General features: G+C 42.2%; 1 protein-coding gene across 1 annotated transcript in view; it reads left to right on the top strand.

The window, feature by feature from the left end:
* The first annotated feature begins 2,111 nt into the window (after window positions 1-2,111).
* LOC108898676 (microtubule-associated serine/threonine-protein kinase 1-like) overlaps window positions 2,112-18,017 on the top strand; it is a 39,959-nt gene continuing 24,053 nt past the window's right edge. Inside the window, 2 exon segments of the mRNA XM_018698645.2 lie at window positions 2,112-3,171; window positions 10,565-10,596. Coding sequence (XP_018554161.2) covers window positions 3,133-3,171; window positions 10,565-10,596 — 71 coding nt within the window. The 5' untranslated portion in view covers window positions 2,112-3,132.

Raw genomic sequence — 18,017 nt, 5'->3', positions numbered from 1 at the left:
TGACTAGATTTGTGCGTCTGTGAACACATTCTGCCACAGCAGGGGAAAGGTTTTCAGATGTCACTGCTTAGACATTTATGATACAGAGTCTTGTTTGCTTTGTTAGCTCTATCTATCTATCTATCTATCTATCTATCTATCTATCTATCTATCTATCTATCTTTTTTTTTTTTAAAAAAAAAGGTAATTTATGTTGATATGGTTTTCAATTCGTAACCCACAAATAATTACAAATATGCTTCAAATGAATTTGCCTCACCACATTTGTTGAGAATTTTGGCAGCACCTTTGCCATTTATGTTGTGATATATATTTTTATATGAATGTCTACTATTACCTGTCTGAGGCTGCTCTACAACCTTTGCATGTATCTGAGCTTGTGTCTTGCTTGGTGCATCTTAAGAAGACTAGACGTCCACAGCCGATCTGCATGGTTGTACTTAAACATAGCAGTGTTTTGAGCTATGCTAAGGTCAGCATGCTAACATGCACAGTGATAATGCTAATTATCTCACCATACCTTCCCTCCCTAATAAATGCCGACATCTATCAAAGTTCAGATCCCCAGTTTGTAATGCAGACTTTTATGAAATTGAAGTTTCAAGCCAAAACCATCGTCAGGATTATATTTTCAAAACTCAGAAATGCTGATATTTGGCAGGTATGGTGTTTACCGTGTCAGAATTTAGCATGTCACATGGCTAACATTTACAAATCTAGAAACAATGCTGATATTATTAAGACTCAGCATGCTAACATGCTCACAGTGACAATGCTAACATGCAGGTAAAATGTTTATCATGTTCAGCATTTTAGTTAAGTTGGGTTAGCATACTAAAACTTGACCATAAGCACTAAATACAAAGTATAGCTGAGGCTGATGGGAATGTTATCAGTTTTGCAGGTATTTGTTCTCTCTCTCTCTTTGTTTAAAAAAGAAAAAATAAATAAATAATCAAAAAATTAAAATGTTGGCCAGTTGGTGGTGCTAGATGAAATCCTTAGGGGTAATCAAAGTTAATAAAAGTCATCCAGAGGAAAGATGAATGTCTGTACCAAATCTGAAATATTCTTGGATGAGTGAAAGCTTTGGCCTGCTGGTGGTAAATATGAAGTCATACAGGCCACTTTGTTAGTCAGTCAAGCCATGTGTTGCTTGCAGACAGCTTTTACAGACAAAAAAATATTTGTCAGTGATTTGAACACAGACCAACAGCCTCCCTGCAGCCTTCCTGGCCATCTCCACTCAGATGGGTCAGTGTGGGCTGAGTTTGGACGCTCTGTTGCAGCTCCCCTGCTGCGTCTGGCACTGATGAGGTCATAGCTGTGTGGGCAGCTTGGACCATATGTTACATAAAAACAGTGTGAAAGTCCTAATCCCCTACAAGGCTTTAATGCAATGACTTTGCCAAAGGGCCACCCGCCTGTCAATCACGGAAGTAATATCACGGGTGGAAACATCGTGTTGCTCAGTGTGACCAAGCAAAGGCCAAAGCCAAAGAGTGTTTGTTTTGTTTTGGCCTCAGGTTGTGTGATGTGTTGCAGAGTCTTGTCTGCTTTTGTTACAGTCTTGATTGTTGACACAGATCCATTTATTCTCCACACACAATAATCCTATATTCAGGATTGTATTGTGGCATGAGAGATTGATTTTGGGAAATACTCTTGTTAGTTTTCTTAATGATATGAGACAATTGATATCACTCTTCCACAAACAGTGAATAATCACATTCACCAATATGTCAAATTATTGCTGTGAATCATTTTGTTTTTAGGTTATGCAAATTCTTAATGTGTTTGCAATTGATCAAATTACCAGGACCCTCTTTGCTAGTTTGACAATACAGCCTTAGTATGAACATATGATGAAAATGAGGTGTGAGTTTTAACTAGACCTGGTTCATTTTTCAGGAAGGTGACTAAATGAAGCAATCACATCTACAGTATAAATGCAAATAACAACGCTGTTTCCTGAAGCCTGTGTCACTCTCTGAGGTGCTGAGGTGAATTAGGATCTGACTGGGCCTCTTCCCACAATTTCACATAAAGAGAAAAAACGTATAGCCCAGCTCTATGTTCAGCTGGATGGGTTGTATCACCAGGACCAGGGCTGGATGCTCCTTCATTCATCTGATCAGAGGCACTCCGCCGAGAGAGTAGGAGGAGGGGCGAGAGGGAAACCCAGGAAGGGGTTACAAATATCGCGTTGCTGCTGTCGCCCCGTCAAGTCTCCAGATTCACAGGATTTGAAGGTGTAGGAGCGACGGCTGGATGAATGAAACGAATAGGAGTTGAAACTTTATGTGGCTCTGAAGGAGGACGGGACTTAACAGCGTGCTCTCCGCACTCACGGATGATGTTTACGGGACCGGACAGGCTCCTCCGCGGCGAAGCGGCGGCAATGTCAGCCCGACCGAGGTGCTGAAGGATGAAGCGCGTCTCGGAGCAGCGCTGCTCAACTACGGTGCAGTAGTGTGTAAAATAATCGTCTGGTTGTTTTCGCCCGCGCTGAGCTTTGAACGCGTTGTTCTTTGTAACCAAATGTGTGGGAGGAGCTCACGTTTTCTTCGAGAGGTTGTTGTGAAACAGGAGAAGAAGTTGGGGTTCAGCGTCTGATCGGCTGATCCTACATGGACATTGTGTTTGCAGTGATTGCTCAGGCCTGCAGTCGCTCGGCTGGACAGCATCAAAGCGCACAGACCTCTGGCAGAATGTCAAGGATGCTCCGAGAGGGAGCGCAGACCGCAGAGACAGCAGCATGACTGTCAACACCGAGGCACAGGACGCGGGTCAGAAGCGGGACTGAGAGCGAGCCCCTTTTCCAGAGACATAGCTTTTATCAGACAGAATGGGACAGCTTGTCATGTGTGTGTTTTCGTGGGCTTCTTCGACGTGACACCGGACTCCCTCCCTCCCTCTCTCTCTCTCTCTCTCTCTGTGTGTGTGTGCGCCCCTTTGGCTCCGAGTGTGCCAGGACGCCGCCGCCGCCGCTGTTGTGCAGTTCGGGTGTGAACTGGAGCGCCGGTGGATGCCGCAGTCCCGCTGGGTCAAAACACAGATCAGTGAAGGGTCAAGAGATTGTTTTAGTGAGGGGAAATCCCCGCCAGGAGCCCCGCCGCTCTTCATTACGACATGGATGACTCGGGGATAATACGGCGCCGGAGGCTGCAGGTGAGATTGGTCGCACAGCTGCCTGAGCATCATGTGTTCCCTGCTCTACCGGAACACCTCTCTTATTGTTTCCAGATTTAGGCCACACTGTCACACATGTCATCACACGCAGTGTTTATAGGCTTATTTATGTCTTTGTAGTGACAAGTGACTGTGATTTTCAGTTTGAATTTTACAGCTTCAACAATACAATAGGAGATCCTGTTATGGTACTGAGTGGAATCTATATAATTAATGTACCCACAGGCCTCAGTTTATAACATTTATAACAATAGTTGTTGTATGGCCTACCTCAGGGTATTTCATCTCATATACTGTCACTTAAAATCAATTGAATCAGTCGAGTCTATAGAAAATATGGAAATACTACACTCTGCTTTATACAGCATATAAACTAAACCATATTGTAGTTAGGTGTGTTACTAACAATTTATCTTCCCATCATTTTCTTGAATAACCAGCTTGTTCCTTGGTCTGTAAAACATCATGAAATATATGGGAAATGAACATCAGTGTGAGGTGATGTCCTCAAATAGCTTTTCTTTTGTTCAACCAACAGTCTAAAAGCCAAAGATATCCAGTTTACTGCTACATGAGGCTGGATAAAGCATCAAATCACCACATTAGAGAAACTGGAACCTTCAGATGTTTTTCAGTTAGTGGACTAATCGATTAACCTGAATAATTGTTTCAGCTCTAATAGTAGTATTTCTGTAAACCCCCCCACTCTCTCTCTCTCTCTCTCTCTCTCTCTCTCACACACACACACACACACACACACACACACACACACACAAAGGCGTTTGTATTTCTGTGTGTTTCCTTTTGGGGTCTGACAGTCCATCAGGTGGTGAGTGTTTTGCTACAAAGTGACCTCACTGTGCTTATACTAGCTATTTTTTGTAAATCCACGCCCTATACATGTAATATTTAGACCTGCTTCGCTGTGATGATCACATATAATCTCTATAAAGCTCCTTTTAGGATCATTACGGTATTTATTTTGTAATGAGGTTATACAGTGGGCTCTCTTTGACGAAACACCGGTAATGAATAGCCACTCATGCATACTTATATGACATGTTCAAATGACTGTGTTCATCCATTATGAAGCAGCCTGCTTAACCACGGGTCATACCCCCCCTCCCTCCATCTTTGTGTGATTCAGTCAAGTGAACTGAGCAGAGATGAGCAGCCTGCAGGCCGGGTGGAGTGCAGGCTCCTGTGGGCTTGTGTGCACGTGAGTGTGTGTGTATTGTGTGAGTGTTTTATTTACATTAATTTATTCATTTTTATCATATTATGGCAGTTGTGTTTGCTACAAAAGAGGAATTTCCAGAGAGTGCTCTGAATTGCACCTCCGAGTTGCTCAGAGGCAAATTGACCCCTATTACTGTGAAAAAAGAGGAAGGGAGAGGTTACAAAGGAATCAGGGGAAGATTAGTAGTGAGGTACGCTGATGGTTCCATGTATCATCATCCTCACCGCTGAGCTCACTGCTCTGCTGCTGTGATGTATGACAGGAGCTGCAAGGGCATTAATCATCATAGAGTCAGACTTACAAAGTCACTGGCATTTTATAGATATAGGCTGGCCAGCTAAATGATTTAGTGTATGTCTGTGTGTGTGTGAGAGAGAGAGAGTAGACTCACAGTTTAAAGGATGTGGGCATTTACCTTATCTGCATTTTATTCCCACGTGTTATTATTATATGTGTGTGTGTGTGTGTGTGTGTGTGTGTGTGTATATGTGTGTGAGTTTCCCTGAAATTATGTGTTGACAGGTGATTGGCTGACCATGTCCTATTCAATTGCCCTGTCACTCCCCTGGGTCTCATCATCCCAACCGTCACTCTGTCTCTCTCTCTCACACATACACACACACTCGTACACACATGCACGCACACAATCTTTCTCTCAGCACCATATGGTGACACACCCCAACTCCCCTGCAGTTGGGGTCAGGGGTCACACCCATGATGCATTGCTTCAACATGACTAACAAGAAATGAACATCTTTGCCATTCTTTGTGCCTGCTGCACTCTGTGACACTGCAGCCCTCTGTTTGGCTTGCTGACATATATACACTGCTATTAATAGCGTACACCACATTATAATGTATTGTAGTGTAATATTTAGAAGTAATATATTTTTAAACAATTAAACACTGCATAAAATAGCTAGAAATAAACATTTTTAAATTTCTTGTTTCTGGCCATTAGGTGCAAATGCTTTGTGAATCCCTATTTGTCCCTGTGATTTCCCCTATGCTGTATTTAAGCTTAGTATTCATTTTCAGTTTTCTTATGCAGTCATTGTTATCACAGGCATGATGTTCAGATATCAGAAATAAAATGTATGGATGCACAAAAACGAGAAGCACCAGACCCTCTAGTGTGCGTGACTCTCATGCTTCATCCCGCTCGTCAGCCCCTCTGCCTTTTCCATCTGTCAGACCCAGATCTGTTAGTCAGTCACTGCTGCAGATAATGACTGGTCCCCTCACTGTCTCTTGGCAGTGTTGACACTTCCTTGATTGATCCTCCTGTTGTTGGTCTCCAGGTCTGCCCCCCACCAATTTTTCTTTTTGCAGCGTGCCCACAAAATGATTGGACTGTCCGGCTCATCCCGACCGAGCTGCAGTGTACTTTATAGGCACTGCAGCTCAGCTAGTGCCATTTCATTATTGCAGGGGAATTTTTTATTCCCTTAGTGCAGGGGAGATGACTTGAAGGACACAGACAGCAAAGGGGGACCTTTTATGGGGTTATTCATATGGCAGGGAAACATGTACAAGAATTCACCAGCCTTTCAAGTCTCAGTTATGGTTTACCGCCTGCATTAAACTGTTTGCCCCTGACTGACTTTTACAACAAAGAGCAGCATCCCAGACATGTTAGACAGAAAGTCATTTTTAAAAGGTTAAACTAACATTTGGACACCAGTACAAGAAGATAAGAAGACATGAGTTTATTTAAATGATGTAGATAAGGTTTGTGGACGTAACTTGAATTTCAACATGCTCTCCATCTCTGCATGTTTCGCCTCAGGTTGAGCAAATTAACAAATGATGCATTGAGGATGACAGTGACTCAAAACATGAGGCGACCGTAAAAACAAGCCCCTGGAGTATGCACATGCACAGACACATAGGACGTATGCAGACATTGTGTGCTGCAGTTGAACCATAAGCAAGGTTATTGGTTGTCAAAGTGAACACGCATTGACAGAAATAGGCCATCTGCAGGTTAGATACTAAAAATCCCAGAATTAATCTGTATCTCTAAGTGCTTGAACTGATCTTAAGGCAAAATGCTCATGTATAAACTGCTGCCATTACAAGACAGTAGCACAATCACCCTCCAGTGAGAGCATGTGAATATTCATAGTTTGCACAGCCTCCCATTCTGTAGCACAAACACATAAACACACATTGCTGTTCGCTCCTGTCAGTGTGACAGCCTGGGACTAAAGGGGATCACACAATCGTTTGTAAGCACCAACCTCAGCTCGCTCCCCCCACAGGACGCAGCTAAACCTGGATAAAAAAAGAGCAGCCGCCGCTGTCAGGAAAGGGAGCAAATATAGTGTGGAACTGTGTTGCTTTCTAATCTCTGATCAGTGGGCATGTCATGTTTGTGACAGAGCCTCCCATCTGTTGTCAGTCACCCCTCACCACCGCCAGACTTCATCAGTGGAACCCGGAGAGCATTTAGCTGTGAACCCGGCGACATATCAGGCAGCAGACGATGTCTGTGTGTGTGTGTGTGTGTGTGTGTGTGTGTGCGTGTCTTTTTTTACATGCAGTGGGAAATGCAACCATGCAATGAACAATAATCCTGGCATTCTGACAGAGTAATTATACCACAGGAGAATTAAGTCAGAATGTGTTTGTAGGATCTGGATATGGAGCAAGGATTGTATTTTCCTAATGATATATTTTCTGCTTATTTTTCACTGTGTGGAAATTCCAAGACTGTGGGTCACAACAGGCAGATTTAGATGCAGACCGCTCTAGTGAGACCACTGACGAAATCTAGATTGGAACTGGGAAATGACTTGTCTCTTTCTGACCTTTCTACAAATTAAAGTGGAATTGAGGATTAGGGGAGAAATTCAGGCAGATATTATGTGACAGTGGTTTTTCTACTAGGTTAATAAAGGCCATGTCACTTGAGGATTCAATAATTGAGCCACTGCAGCACAGGGATATAATCTACAGTCCTGTAGATTAACTGCACAATATATGTCTGTATTTGCAGTCACTTTTCTTTTTTACTGTGTGGAAGCATCACATTCATGGCTCCTATTTATTCTTTCAGTTACTGATAGACAGCTGCGCTTTGTTTAATGTGCCAACTGGTTCTTTTTGTTGTCTAGACATGCCTGAACCATAAAGAGCCCTATAGAGGGACATCAGACAGACAGTGAGCAGATGTGCACAGGTCTGGATTCAGATACAAACGAGGTATAGCAGTCTGTTCTGCAGTGCATTTAGATTTTCTTTTTGTGCTTATTTCTACATTGATTTTTAAATGTAAGACAGTCCTGTTTTTATCTGGCTGCAACACAGAGCTTCCAGAATGTAAGCTTAAACAAAACACATTAACAAGTAAAGTAATATGTGGCTTTTACTGATAAGTTTGTATGTGTTAACATGCTAACATCTGCTAATTACCTCTAAATTGCTCAGCTGAGGCTAATGAGAATGTCACTAGTGATGCAGACTTAAACCAAAGTATTGGACAAATTAAAATTCAGACCTGATGATGGTGCTGGATAAAAAGTTAGGGGATCACAAAAGTTATTACAGTTCCTCCTGGGGGCACATGAATGACATGAATGTAATAGTAAATAGTAAAAATGTAATGGTAGTCTGTACTGTGGCTAAAAAATATATATATATATTTTAGATTCAGCATGTTTGTGTTTTACTTTTAAAGCCAAAGATTTACTATTATTTCCCCACCCAGTCAGGTACCAGCAAATGGCGTAACTACATGCAAATTTCCTTAAGTCATTTCACATGTTATCTCTGTGCATTTTGTCGCTAACCCTAACCCTATTTCACACTTTGTCATTTCTCTACCTCCTAACCCTCAATCCTCCCCCTCCCCCCAATCATGACCAAAACGTGTGACTGAAAGTGGCATGTTATTTAAAGGTAATCCCATGAGATCACGTTACCCGACCAGAACTTAGTCCTTGCAGTGTAGAGCTGTTCATGATGGCACATATTATTTGAAAAAATATACATATAATACTTTCAGTATCTCTAAAACCCTGGTACTTCCCTCTGGATACAGTTTTTATCTCATGTGGTTGTGTTTACACTGGACTGTATAAGTTCTCTGTAAAAGCGTTGGCTGTCAGGCAGAGTCTGTGCTTGTTTGCATAGTTAACCGTCCTCATCATCGAGGAGCCTTTCTTGACGCCTTGTGCTCTTGTAAGTCATCTTCTCCTCTGCTCTGACAGCTCAGGGTCAATTAGCCCGATCAATGAAGGACAAAGTGAAGAGGGATCAATGGGTTGAATTTTCAGTCGTCCTTGTAAAGAGGGATTTGTCTCTGTTAACATGTAAACCCTCAGGACATGCAGTCAGATACCTGTGTAACCTGTAACTGGCTTATGATCCTGAGGTGAGAGGAGGTCGAGATTATTATTTTCTTCTTTTTGTCAGCTGAGTGTTTTCGGCTCTCCTTGGTGTTGTGGCGCCTCGCTACTCAGCTTTCTCCTCTTGTGGTAACTGTTATCTGTAACGTAGACTTAACCTCGTGGATGGTGACTGACAACATAAAAACACTCTGCTGTGTTGGAGATTTGTCCTTGTATTACAGAGCTTTCAGGCAGCCACAGTATGATACATATTTTGTGCTTCAGAGGAGATCAGTAGCAGCAGGTCCACACATGCTCACACACACACACCACACACACACACACAAAATCTTTATCTGAAGGTTAACCTAATAATTACATTGCCTGTGGTTAGCAGGCGGTCGATGCGATGCTAACAGCACCTTAACAACGTTACCCTGCGTGTGACAGGAGAGGGTGTGAAGCGGCTAATGCATTAATTGCATCTGCTGAGAAACAGCTCACATCTCAAGCAGCTTTTACCATTTACCATGTATGACACACACACACACACACATCACACACACACACGTGATGCTGAAGGCCAGAAGACTCAGGCACAAGGATAAAGCTCCAGGCCCCCTACCCCCCCCATCTCTCTCTTGCTCTCTACTCCACCCTTGTTTACACCCTCCATCTCTTCCCTCTCTCTCTATCTCAGCGTGCAGGGTTTTGTAAAGAGCCAGGCTGTGCTGGCATGAGATCTGGCTCCACTCTTACTGTTTTCATTTGGTGCACTGAGTGTCTGCTGCTGTTTCAGCTCAATGTTCCCTGTCCATCTGGACTCAGGATATGGGAGGATATAAGGAGAGAGAGAGAGAGAGAGAGAGAGAGAGAGAGAGAGAGAGAGGGAGATGTGCCCTGGCTCAAAGCAGTGTCAAAAATTAATAAACCAACTGATTTAAAAACAAACATAGATCCAAATACATGGTGTGTGTGCAAAGATAACCAGGATAAATTCAAGTCATGTTTGTTACCATGTTAGTCTGAATAACCATCTGGGAAACCTACCCAGACCCCAGACCCCTGTGCCCCAGGCCCCCTACTGTAGCAATTAATTGTTACCTTTGCACCACCCTGCTTAGCTGTTGTTGCTGTTCCTGTCGAGCTTTCTGTTTTCACATGGTATATAAGCAGTTTGCATTGCTAACCATAACAGATTGACCACTCCAAACTCTCTATTCCAGACAGAGACTATTGATTGTGTTCACTGAAATGACAACTGTCACTAGCAGAGTTTACCAGCTGTAGTTAGCTGGTGAACTTGGGATCTTTTATGGATCTTTCATGTCATACCATACAGATAGTTAACAATAAATACATACAAATTAAAATACATAGTATTTACTTCTTGGAAAAACTGTATTTTTATGGTTACATAATTCAGCAGTAGTCAGAGATAAACCTACTAACCATTAAAACCATTTTTCAGCATTACTGCCCCTTCACAAAGTGAATGTCTATTTTCCATTCTACTTTAAGCATTCAGGGCTTTTTTGTTGCTTTGTCAAATGGAAAAACATCCAGTATAAGAGGGAAGATGCTCTCAAAAGGTTTATAGTGACCTTAAAGGGGAACTCCACATATTTTGCAAATACATTCTCTAGTCATGGAGAGTACAATCTGGCCTCTGACATTCATCAAAATGTCTTCATCTGCTCTAAAAAAGCTTTGTCATGTCAGTGTCGTGTTTTTCAATACTAGTATTTTTCTGTACCTGATCTCTCTCTTTTTCTTGTTTTCTTTGTCTTTCTTCCAGAAGGATTTGCCACTGCCTCGCAAAAACAGCAGGTGAGTGTTACCTTCGTTCATCCCTCTCTTCTTCCCTCCCTCTGTCTTTCCTCTCCTCTCTGGGGAGAGACTGGGTCCCTCCATGAAGAAAAACAATCACACAGAGTGAAGCTGCATCTGCACATTCATCAACAAGGTCTCTCCTCCTGAGCCTATATCAAGACTGGCAGGCTTTCTTGGATGAGCATGATTTGCACTTTGTGTTTGAAAGCTCTGAGGATGCTTCAGTGGTGCTTGTGGTGTTGAGTGTGTACTCCTTGAGTGAAGGAGGAGGAGATCGGCTGGGGAGTCTGTCGGAGTCAGATTAAGGCCAGCCGGGAGCTCTGGATGCTGTCCATGGTCCTGAAAGCCTTTTCTGCCTTTTCCAGTCACTCGTTCTCTCGCTCTTTATCTCCCCCTCTCCTCTTCCCATTGCTCAGTTATTAATCTGTTTCTGTTATGCTTTCTGTTTCCACCTCTCACTCCTTTCAGATGCCCTCTACCTATCCCTCTTTTCTAAATCCCCTCTCTTGCTCCTCTTTCTATCTCCCTCTTACACACTCAGAGTTTGTCTGGCTGTTAGGTCATAAGTATATTAACAGTCTGCCTCAGTCAACCCGCAGGCAACAGAATTAAAGAGAATTCACTGCAAAACCAGACACACTGTGATTGAAATACAGAAAATCACACACACACGCAGTAAAACACACAGCAGAATGAAATTACCTGCAAAACAAAAGAAATAATAAAACAACAAAGAACTCAATGTTGACACAGTAAATAAATTCAAAAATTAAACAAATGATCAAAATGACAAATGTTCATTTCTTTTTTATAAATAGCTTTTTCTTGAAGAAAGATAATATAGTGATGCTCAAGTACTGTTCTTCTGTAGAGTTAAATGTCCCAGTACGTTCCTGAAGTATTTGGATTTTATGATAAATTATAGCCTACTCTACTACATTTCAAAAGGAAATATTTTTCTTTGTATATTAAGGTTTTAAACCAAAACATATTAGCTAATGAAATATGACCCGTTTTTATAGATTCAACCATTTAACAGTACATTGTAAAAGTGCTCCTTACACAATAATCCATCATCAATAATAACTTTCTGGGCCTTTCTGCTAAAGAGTGCTTTTACTTAAAGCTGCTCTAATACATATTTTTATCTGAACAATGGATGATATGACGTGAAAGCGGTCGTTCACAGTGATGAACTGACAGAATTATCACCCTACTCTGCAGTTCCCTGCTCGCACCGCTCTCATCAGCTGAGCAGGTATGTTTTCAGTGAAGAGGCTCTAAAAACCTGCCTGCCCAGCGCCAAACAAGGGGAACGTTTTTGCTGCAGGACTGTGTGGAGACCAAAACTAGAGCTAAAAGGAGGGTTGATACTGGAGTTACAGTCATCAGTTGGATAGAAACATGACGTCAAATGAATGATATTATTGCTCTGTATTTGCTGGATGTGTAAACAGGCAAATATTTGTTTCAGTTAAATTAGTTAATACAGCTACTTTTGCTTTATTACATCATCTGAATACTTCTTCCATCACTGCAAAGTGTATAGATTATCACGAGGAGAGTACTGAATACAATCAACAGCATGTTAATAAAGGCTATTATTATAATCTCTTTGATCCACTGAGTAGTAAGTCTAAATCTATGTTTTTGTGTGTGTGAGTGGTCACAGCCCATTACTTCCATCTCCGCCCACCTCTCTTGTCTCCCATTCCGATCTCACTGCCTTATCCATCTTCCACACTGTCCCCTCATCCCGAGTCATCATGGGTAATCAAACATGAAATGGAGCAGCAGACCAACTCTGTTTGTGTACGGGCTGAGTTCTCCTGATCCATCTCACTGTTGTCTTTCGCTTTCTGCCGCTACTTCCTAACTTTACCGTCATTTCCCTCTCTCTGTTAACAGCTCACATTTGGAATCAGTCTGTCTCTGTCCCCTGCTCTGTAGGCTGCTATCAGCCCACCATCCATTATACAGGAGTTCAGTGGATTTGGCTTCACATTCAATCTGCCTACTGCATCCATTTATGGGTAAACACAGTGTACCCATTCAGATTAGACATGTTTTCTTTTTTTTTAAGTCTTTGATTCCATTCAACATCTGTTCTACAGTTATGTAACAGTTCACATGACCTTGGCCCTTAGTGATTCCTTCACTTTCTGCTGAGATAAATTAACCTCCCGTTACTCTCTCCTTCATTCATTCATGGTGTCCATAGCCTGCAGAGAAAGCTTTTAACTCCCCATCAATGCACAGACAATGAAAGCACAGACACAGAGGAAAACACACATTTTTGCACAACTAAGTCACAATATTACACTGTGTACCAGCCTTAGCCTTAGCCTTGAGAAAATGACCTACAATCCCCTGCCGCCTTTTGTTGTTCCTCTCTAAAAAGATAGACCCACCCTACCTCCCTCCTTCCCTCCCTCTCTGTCACACTCCCTCTCTCTCTCTCTCTCTCTCTCTCTCTCTCTCCCCTTTGGTTCTCAGCCACACTTGCCCAGACAGCAGTGCACATCTAAAGGTAGTGGGAGCTACACTGTGCGTTGCATTGCAATGACATTTTCCCAGAGACCTGCTGCTTTCTGACTGCTCTGCCTCACCGCTCAGCTGTTGCTGCCGCTGCCACTGCTGTTGCTCGGAGCTACGCCTAGATACCAAACCAGCAACATGTTCCGACGCACTAAAAGGTACAGAAAGAGACAGTAGTGATGATTTGGCTTCTGTGTGACGTGGGGCGCGGTAGGACTCGCTCTTTGTTCACTCTCTCTCTGTTAGTCTACAGTGTCTGCAGGATACATTACAGAGGCTCGTGCTGATAGTGTGACTAGTGTGTAAAGTCATACTCGTATGTGTGTCTGTGTCTAAGTTGGTTTTAGATTTCGGCTCTGTTCTGCTGACTGTGCATGTTGAGAGTCTTAGTGATTTTTAGGTCATGACAGAACATTGTTATTGTCATAGTAGGTCTGGCAGCTTATATGGCAGCCAGTCTGTAAACATTATTATTTGAATAATGTGAAAATTTAAAGTTGTATGATATGAATTATAGACTGTTTTCTATGTGGTATACATCCAACTGACCGATATCAGTTTCAAGAAAGGCCTTAACATGCATACAGACAAATACTGGATCACTTTTTAATTGTACTAGTAGCACGGTTCTATGGATGAAAGTGTCAGTCCACTACTTTGGTCCAGCAGTTTTAGGGTGTGTTATGTTAGTGGCGACTAGTGTAGCCTTGAGCCTCTAGCCTCAAGCAGAGATGAGGAGCAGGCCGCAGAGGTTTGGTGAGCTCTCTGCTTTCAAATTCCACACCTCAGGATTGTTTTCATTTCAAACTTGTGGTCTTCAGCCTCAGTTTATCAGACTTAATGCAGCTCCCTCTGGAGATACAAAGGGCTGTAGAAGCCTTTGTTTTTCCATCTGGTGTTATTAAAATTCAAAATGTCACTTTGTCTAATACGTCATGACCAACTACCTGCAAAACTAATGACATTCCCATCAGCCTCATCAGCCTTGTATTAATGCTAATGTGCATGCTCTCGCATGCTAATATGCTAAAGTAAGATAATAAACATGGTAAACGTTATACCTGCTTAACATCAGTATGTTAGCATTATCTCTGTAGCATTAGCATTTAGCTCAAAGCACCACTGTGCCTAAGCACAGCCTCATGTTATATGACAGTCACATACTGTAGTATTTCTCGTTTTGATGGACGACCCTCATCTCATGGAATAGGATGCAGTTAGTGTTACAGGAACTATCATCATACATTACATTTAACAGCAGATCTGTAAATATGTCCAATCAATAAACTAAGCAATGTATGGATGTTTGAGATGGAAGCGTAGTAAGAACCTTGAGAGCTGTATGGTTGATTTATAACTATATCTTTGGCCCTGGTCATGGTTTTGTTGACCTTGGTGTTATTGAAAAAATGCATCAGTGACTCATCATAGTGACATTTCCAGCAGACCTGCGGGTAGACTGATTCACCGTCTGAGGTGATCGATCAATGATTATATGAGCCAAAGATGAGTCAGACAGAGTCACAAGTTTTAGGTGGATTTTTCTGCAGTCTGATTCACTGACACTGAGGGATGTTGTTCTGGAGTCAGAAGATCGAGTGGGTTATTTAGGGGAAGTTTTTAGCCTTCTGTAGTTTTCTTGTACAACATATTGAATCCCTACCAGCTGTAGCTGCAAGTGCATTTTGATTTCACTGTGAAACACCACAAGTGGAAGGAGAATTATTCTACAGGGGTCAATAAAAATTACATTATCACATTTTTCAAATGAATTATATGAGCAGTATTTTTTCCTTTGTGTTTATAATTGATACTTTCAATCACTCAGATGTCGACAGTCTGAAAATTTGAGCTGACATTCAAGCACCGGGGGTTTCCTGCTTGGCAGCAGCAGTAGTGGATGTCATGCTGAGTCTCTCAGGGTGACTTCATTCTCCCCTGCTGATCAGGGATTAAACCAGCTTCTATTACAGCAGAGACACTGGCCATGGCACACCTGAGCCCAGACGTACAGACAAACAGATGGAATTAATGCAGAAGTCTCACCTTTTTTAATGCCTGTTACCCTCCTGCAGAGGTGCTCAGACCCAAGAGGAATTGTTTCAAAAATCCTGCAATGCGTATCAAATGCAGGATGGGTTTATTGTATGGGGAGTGATTTCCCCCCAGTTGCTGTAAAGTTTATTTCTCAGCTCCTATGACAAGATCAGGAAGTAAAGTCACAGCTAGGAAAGAGTGAAGAGCAAGGGAATAAGGTTAAGATGATGAAAGCAAAGGAGGTGGAAAAAGAGGGAGAGGTTGCGCAAGAGGTGAAAGGAGGAGAGACTGGGATAGAGCGCAGGGCCCCGGGGTAATATCTGTGTCTGCTCTTCCATTAGGGACCAGCTCACTAAGGTTACGTGAGCAAGTAAGACACGCATACTAGCTTTGACTGCCTCTCTCTCACTCTGTCTTTCTTTTTGGCCCCTTGCTTTCTCTTTTTTCCATCATTCGCCCTTCATTCTTTCTTTCTTTCCCTGTATTCTTCTGCACATCAGAATAACATGAGAAAAGATCAGATCATTACTGTTCATTTAATCAATAGGTTGAGTACATAAGCGAGCGTTGTTCCTGATTCATGTCTCTGTGTGTGTACTCTTGTTTGTGTATGTGTTCCCTACGTGTTCAGTTCGCTAACTCCTTCCCTGAACAGCAATTGATACACTGTAATAACATAGTTATCATAGCTTAGCAACCATAACTAGGTGTGGCAGGTCATTCAAGTTGCAGATTTCTCCACATGCTAAAGCATTTAACATGGGCTGTAATGAGAGAGATACAGGGTTTGGACTGCAGTGTTTTTTGTGTTTTCAAAAACAGAAGAACAAGAACAAGTATACAGTATAAGGAACAGATTAAAAAGCATTTTAAAGCTGTATGTATTAGCATAACTGGCTAACTAACATATTGCCTAAGCTTCCAAAGGCAAGGAGTATATATTTAACTGAAGTTCATTATTTTGTAGGGTGGCACAGTGGTGCAGTGGTTAGCACTGCAACACAGCAGTTTGCTACTGATTTGTCAACGTTATCAGGCAAGCTAATGATGGAAAGCATTAGCCAGCTAAAACCACAGAATCACAATACATTTTTGCAGTAATGTTGGCTCACCTGTCCAATAGGAGAGCCAGCTCAGCTGAACAAAGGTCCCTCTATGTATCAATAGCCCTGCCAGTGTTGACCCCCTGACACTGCTCCAATTCATTCATGGGGATCATAAGGTTTTCTGTTTTTTTGTTCATGTGTAGAGTTTGTGTTGGAAGGGGGGCCAAAATCAGTCTACAGGGTGTTTTAGATAATGGAGAAAGTCAGGGAATGGCTCATTTTTTAATGTTACATTACATTACATTATCACTGTAAACAGCATTGGGTATAGCAACAGCAGCTAATGGGAGTGGGGTTTAGAGAATGGTTAGTTGGTGGGATGCTAAAGGAAAGTGGGGAGTCACTGGATTATAGATGCAATAATTGGAGAGAGAAAATATTTTGTGTGTGTATATGCGTGTGTGTGTGTCCCTCAGGTGCTCTGGCTCAGGTGCACTGTGCTGTGAGGCAAACAGTGCACACACAGGCACATCACACCCATCTATGTGTTTGCACGCACACACAGAGTCACACAATTCTTACACATGTCCATCCTCTCAGCGCACACAATCGCATCTTTGTCCTCTGCTCATAAACACTCCTCCTCTGTAACTAAATAAGCCATTACCCTTCACTTAACCAATTATGTGGAAACCAAAAGAGGTCAGTGGGAGGCTGAAGCACCTGAGTCAGACTGTGGAGTCTGTCCTTCTAAGTGCTGCAGCTTTCCCCAAGAGGAGCCCAGGGTTCAATACACACGAGCTCACACAGAAGGTGCTAGATCTCCCATTAGCTCCTGGTTTCAGTAAAGGGCACCATCCTCTCCTGTTAGAGTAATGGGACTCTTATTCTCTTTGATCCTCATTCTCCTCCAATGTCTCCCTCTTAAGGCCTCTCTTACAGGAAAACACTTTTGAGGACACAGACTTCTCGACGGCACTAAATTTACCCATGCTTGATAGATATTGCTACTGTCAGCTGCTGTGTAGTTCTCCAGACTGAGACAGTAGATTTGAGACTATTACTAAAAAAAACAAGAAGAAGAAATTAAGAGTGTTCCATCCAGGCGGAGGGGTTTTGAAATGCTGTCAGGGATGCTTGAGACCCCAGAGAGCTGAGGAATTGAAACAAATGAAAGAGGCAAAGAGAGGGTCATGGTGCCTGTCTGACTTTTCTGGCTGTTGTGTATTAGGCCAGGTGATGATTTTGACATCTAACACAATGCTTGGTGCAGCTGAGTGGAGATCTGATGGAGCTGAGTGAGGACAGTGTCCTGCCTCAGGCCCTCTCCATGACCACTTTGGCTTCTGTCCTTGCCTTTTACTGCTGCTCATGTAACCCAGTGGATGTTATTGTTACATTTACTTACTTAAAGAGACTTGGATGGGCCAGTAGGAATCAATACTGTCTTTATACTGTACATAGCACACTGTATTCATTGTAATAAATTAAAGCTGAACTTATTGTTCATTGATCGTTGATCACCTAATTGATTGAGAGAACATTTAACAGCTTAAATAACTTATTTAAATTGTTCAGTTCATTATAAAGTGAAACAGTGTGTTTGTCTGCTATCATAAGCCACAACTGTTAGCACAATAGCTTATACCTACAACAGTAAAATCAAACATTACTTCCAAAGCCAAGGAGCTTATCGATAATCCTCTACATCAATTTGGGATGCCTAAAAAAAATAAAAAATAAATCATAACTCAACTATATGTAAGTCAGTCCTGGATGTTAGCAGAGTTTAGGCTA

This window comes from Lates calcarifer, linkage group LG11 (genome assembly GCF_001640805.2).
Source record: "Lates calcarifer isolate ASB-BC8 linkage group LG11, TLL_Latcal_v3, whole genome shotgun sequence".
Lineage (NCBI taxonomy): Eukaryota > Metazoa > Chordata > Actinopteri > Centropomidae > Lates > Lates calcarifer.
Note: the sequence above shows the minus strand (reverse complement) of the source record. Positions and strands in the feature narration are given on the sequence as shown.